This window comes from Glandiceps talaboti, chromosome 2 (genome assembly GCF_964340395.1).
Source record: "Glandiceps talaboti chromosome 2, keGlaTala1.1, whole genome shotgun sequence".
In the NCBI taxonomy this organism is placed as follows: domain Eukaryota; kingdom Metazoa; phylum Hemichordata; class Enteropneusta; family Spengelidae; genus Glandiceps; species Glandiceps talaboti.
This window is the reverse complement of record NC_135550.1, coordinates 849,848-855,473: the sequence shown is the minus strand read 5'-3', so window position 1 is coordinate 855,473 and position 5,626 is coordinate 849,848. Positions and strand designations below refer to the sequence as shown.

The 5,626-nt window shown below is 38.7% G+C and overlaps 1 protein-coding gene across 2 annotated transcripts; it reads right to left on the bottom strand.

Annotated features, from left to right (window-relative positions):
* Positions 1-1,573: 1,573 nt before the first annotated feature.
* On the bottom strand, positions 1,574-4,590 carry LOC144452349 (uncharacterized). 2 transcript variants are annotated; one of them, XR_013482348.1, is made up of 3 exons: positions 4,446-4,590; positions 2,102-4,011; positions 1,574-2,041 (listed from the first exon to the last, which is right to left on the bottom strand). XR_013482348.1 is itself a non-coding variant. In XM_078143441.1 (2 exons), the coding sequence occupies exon 2, from the start codon at positions 3,812-3,814 to the stop codon at positions 2,783-2,785; it is 1,032 nt and encodes a 343-aa protein (XP_077999567.1). In that variant the 5' UTR covers positions 3,815-4,011; positions 4,446-4,590; the 3' UTR covers positions 1,574-2,782. The 2 variants fall into 2 exon arrangements, 1 of the variants encoding a protein (XP_077999567.1); XM_078143441.1 differs by having other exon boundaries at positions 1,574-4,011.
* Between the last annotated feature and the right edge of the window lie 1,036 nt (positions 4,591-5,626).

The following is a 5,626-nucleotide window of genomic DNA, read 5'->3' as shown; positions in this document are numbered from 1 at the left end:
GAAATTAGCAAAATGCCACGAACTCCTCTGAGTGATAGGGTCGACATAAATGTGAATGTTGCGCATGCAGACTAGGATAGGACGTACAATAGTGCGTTACGATTGCAACACTATATATTATTAAGATCAACATTAACACACACCGATTACTAACTTACGTTCTTTCTGTAACAAGCCTATTCAATTTAATAATTGAACTAAAACTTTTACGAGTTCGGAAACTTACTCACGACTCTGCTTCCCCAAACTATTAAACTATAGCTTTACCTCGGTAGGGGGAAAGTAAACTTACCGGGCACACATTATTTGCCGCCCCTCCCCTGCAGTCATGTTACCACAATTGAGACGTACTTAAAAACATCTTTTCTAAAACTTAACGAGAAATTACACAGTTCATAGCAGTGAGCAAGGACGTATATACACACTCAGGCCCTAGATACACGTACGTAAACAACCAGTCCTGATGAGTTCGCCAAGTTCAAATAGCGCCCTCAAACGACTGTACAATTTATTGCTGCGACCTTAGGGCGGGACGTGCTTGTGTCTGATTACACTCGTCAAGGTCAATATGAAAAACATGCGGCAATATCGCAATATATGTTTTACAGAATTTTCAGCCTACATAGCAGAGGATATTGGTTTAATGACATAATGTTAATTCCAAAGAATCCTCTTTTCGTTAGCATCTGATAACAATAGCTTTGAAAATCGTCAATAGAGGTCATTCACAGTGTATATAAGCTTATATATATATATATATATATATATATATATATATATATATATATATATATATATATATATATATATATATATATGTCTGATGAACGCATTGAGCGTGAAACTCGGAGTTACAACCAAGCACCTCAAGTTCCAACCAACCTACTTTGATTATTCCCGCCCTGCTTACCCAAGCATCGAGCACTCTATTCTACGAGTTTGATACTATTTACTATATATATATATATACATATATATATATATATATATATATATATATATATATATATAATATATATATATATATAAATATATATATTATATATATATATATATATATATATATATATATATATATATATATATATATATATATATATATATATATATATATATATATATATTTCCGTACTTGACCATATTTTGGAACAACAAAAACATGCACACTTAAGACACACAAAACTATGACGAGTAAGTGGTTTCTTATTTGTGTTTTCCCCGAATGAAGACCACATTTATTTCTTTTTTTCTTAAACTTGGTTGTTGATTGAACAAAAAAGACATAAGCTTACATTTTGTTGTGTTTAGAAAACGGAACCAGTAGATGAAGTGTCCCCTTCTGAAAACAGAGTATAATTCGAGGTCGCACACAGATAGAATGCTATCTATAAATTAACCTTCATTGGTGTGTTTAAAATATTCAAATTGGGTGATGTGATGTGATGTGATGTGATGTGATGTGGTGTGGTGTGGTGTGATATTTCATAATGTGTGCACTGCATTCAATGTCATCTTACCGATTTTCACATTTAAAGTAATTTTCACATCAACGATCTAGTGTTCAATTGAAAACAACACACACACACACACACACACACACACACAATGTTCTGTCTTGAAAGACAAACCACAGGGTCACACTTCTTTGTGCAATTGTCTCCCATGCTATAGTCCGAAGAAAATGATACAAAAACCCAAGGTTAAAAGTAACCATTCATTCTATCTCAGACACATGGCGGAATCGTGAAGGTTGTCTCCCATGCTACTATTACTACTACTATATATTGTGAAGGCCGCACAAGTGAGGGGTGCCGTTTAAAACCACGAGTCAATATATCCACAATACAACTGTAAGGCACCCAGAAATATATACATTTCATTTTGTTTTCAAAAAACTGTCAAAGAAATCCCTGAAGCAAGGTTCTCTTGCTGTGTTTTGCAATAAAGCCCTGAATATTTATAATAGATATGCTATCGTATTCCCCAAATTGTGTAACCTCTCTCCTCTACACCTCCAAATTGTGTAACCTCTCTCCTCTACCTCCAAATTGTGTAACCTCTCTCCTCTACACCTCCAAATTGTGTAACCTCTCTCCTCTACACCTCCAAATTGTGAACCTCTCTCCTATACACCTCCAAATTGTATAACCTCTCTCCTCTACCTCCAAATTGTGTAACCTCTCTCCTCTACCCCCATGCTCCAACTATCGCAATCCCCGACTTGAAATAAACAATTGGTAAGGTACGTCTCATATAATATGACATAAACATTACGTAAAATGACGTAAGATATAGGTTTTCAGTCTTTGTCTTTCAACCTTTTCTTCGGTTAGAATGGACGTGAGTTCGATTATTACAATTAAACTACTAGACACCAAGTAAAACTCACGTCATTTTTATACACTTGAATTCAAGTTTTGTTTTCGTTTCAATTATAGGAAACAAATTGTGTAAAAAAAACAACGCTTCCAGTCTGGTGGCTATATATCAAATAAAAGATTATACACACTGCTTACGACATGTCCAACGTAATTGTTCAGCCACAGTACATGTATTACATAATCCTTGTACGTTTTCGATTTGTATTCATTGTTTTTGTCTGGTACCGTGTCTGTAGTAAAAACCGTTAGAAAAAATAGCTTGGATAAACTCGCATAGATCGTCCCGATTGACAAACTGCTCTCTATGGCTCAAAATATGCTCTTGTATTGTACCACTGGTGAATTGTACATGCCGTGTTACAAACGTAAGTTCAACAGGAAATCGCAAAGACAAATCGGTTTTAGCTGTTATACAACAAACAACGAAGTCTGGCCGTTTCCTCCTTCAGAGCTGCTACTTCTACTCGTAGTCGATAATTTTCCTGTTCGAGGAGTGCAGCACGTATAGCTACATCTTCTTCTTTGGCCTTTCTGGCATCCCTCGACCGCTTGGCAGCTTCGTTATTTTTTCTCCTGCGTTCCCAGTACGCACCGTCTTTCAATTCATCAGGTAGCGACCTTCGTTTCTTTCCCCGCCCGTCACACGAATTCGTCACGTGTAGAAAATCAGGTATGTTGGACGAGTTCGTCGTAGATATTGAAGGAGACGAAGACACAAGTGTAGAAGAAGAGACAGGGGGAATCACTACATCTGTACTGTCCATACCTTCATCACAAACATGTGTCCCTAAAAGTGTGTCGCCAGATGCCCCCTTGTCTACATTTGGCGAACTTGAACTCGGTGATATATGTGCATGCTTTCTCTTTTTGTGAGACAGATGAAGTGATTGTGTTGGTGATATCATCTTAGCAGCTTCGGTGGCTAGTGTCATAAGATGAGGTGCTAACCCCGGGGTCATCCCCGGTGGCAACGTTGTCAGAGAAGGAAACCCTATTGACAGTGCTGCGTACGGATGAAGCCCCGATGCTCCTAATCCAGCAGCGTACGAGAGCATCTCGCGAGTGGCAGTGTAACTGTTAGTGAAAGGTCGCATCTGCCTACCATGTAGATGACGAACTCCACTGAAAACTGAGGAAGGGTACGGTAAAAGTTCCGACGGTACTTTGATTAGGTGAGGCGGAACACCACGACGTGCACCCGCGCTCGTAGAACCACTCGACGATTCCCCATCTGAATCGGAGTCAGTGTGGGCCCGCGACTCATTGGGTACTGAAGTGGGATCGCACGTATAATTGACGGACTCTTCTGACTGTTGATCGACAGGGACGACATCCTCCGAGTCAAGTGATCGTTGTTTTGAATCCATGCTTACGTCCTCACCAGAGTTTCGGTACATGACCTGAGCCACCGTTGTAGCAGCTTCGTTTGGCATTGTGTAATTCTTCGTAATGCAAGCGATCTCTATCTGTTGTGTATATTCAACTTACTCGTTGATCACGTGGTCGGCCAGCTATTGTGTTGCAATGCAATTAATAATCGCATTCAAGGCAATGGTGAATGAGAATGCTAGGCCTACTAGTACTATGACCCTTGTATAGCTTCCAGCATGAAGTCCAAATACCTTTGTCACTGCGAATAAAAACATACAAAAACAAGACACTTTGAACGTTTGAAATTGAAAGATGAACTCATCTCTCACAAGGAAGAAGTATACACACTTTTTACACACAACAACACTTTCCTGTATACATCAAATATACGAAAAAAACGTATTTTTTTCGTTGTGGTAGAATGGTCATGGTCGATGATCAATACGTCCTGTACATAGCCTTGCTCTAAATACATGTGTAATCATGCTAAACATGCGAACGTTACACCATATTGCGAGAAAGCTGACCTCAACGCCATTGCTATGAATTAAAAGAAGCAATATCTCAACTATCACTGACAAAGACTTATTACTACCGTGATAAAGGCGACGTGTGCCACAGGTTGACTTGAAAAAGGCACATTTCGGGGTCAGTAGAGTTGGCTAAGATGTCAATCCTAGCTATAATACTTACACAATTCTGTAACTATGGAGCACACTCAACAAGATAGCCACAAGTAATCAGATGACCTTGGCTGAACCTGGTTTGAATAGCCTAAACCTGGTATGGGAATAAATTATAAACCTGTAAGACGGACGAGCCAATCGGAACGGCCGGACGTTAGATTGACAAGAAGAGATATACATGTACATGTATTCCAATTTGAAAGCGCTATTGGTTAGTGATTAACATTGCGTAACGCCTGGGTTGATTTAAGGTCAGATTTGACGGTAAACGGCCTATGTCAGCTGTTCGTGTTTGTTAGTTTTTCAAAGGCGAAAGACGTCAGCAATATTACCTGTCATGTTGTAATTAATTAACACAATTTACTGACGTAATGCGGGCAAGTACAATTGGAGTCGTAAATATATGTTCATTGTATTTGATGTCAAGGTCACAATCGCTGTAAGCTCGTTCACTTCCGATCCATTACCTAAATTACTTGAACTCATGATGACGAAATTTTTTTTATTATCAACTAGTTGGAATAGCCACAACCCTGAAATTGAATATTGTAAACAAATGGTTGTATTAAATGTTCACGGGGGGGGGGGCGATGAGACGTTGTATGAAGTCACAAGTACACGGTACATTCTTATTCACATCATTATGTATATATAATATGTTGCGAAGGCATCGATCGCCTGGATTCTCTTCATACACGTATTAGCGACCGGAAAGCTATTTAATTACCGACCTACTTAGGATTCGATTTGTGGAATTTAATAGGCAGCTGATTATGACCCAGTGCGATGACATCAACATGTATTTGACCAGGCGTTCCTAAGACTAAGTCAGTCCGATGTATGTAGGACGTGTCCTGCTTGAATAAAATGACAGTCTTGCTTCGGATTGATATCATTTTAAGCTTAATAATATTTTTTTTCAGCTAGAGAATAAGAACTTTATGGTATTCCCACGAGAATACAAACAGACGTGTCAGTTGGAATGCATAAATATGACGAAGGCGCAACGCCATTGTCACTCCATATCGGTCATGTTCATGTACGTATAAGATATCGAGGTCGACCTTAACTCAGTTTACATATACACACTCTCCCATGTTTTCACGTAATACTATTTCCACTTTTTCTTACACCAGTAAGCTTATGCGTCAGAACGATAAATAGATCACGGATTATGTCGGATAATTT

Coding starts and splice junctions, on each gene's coding strand:
- LOC144452349 (XM_078143441.1), bottom strand. CDS start 3,814: ATGCCAAACGAAGCTGCTACAACGGTGGCTCAGGTCATGTACCGAAAC.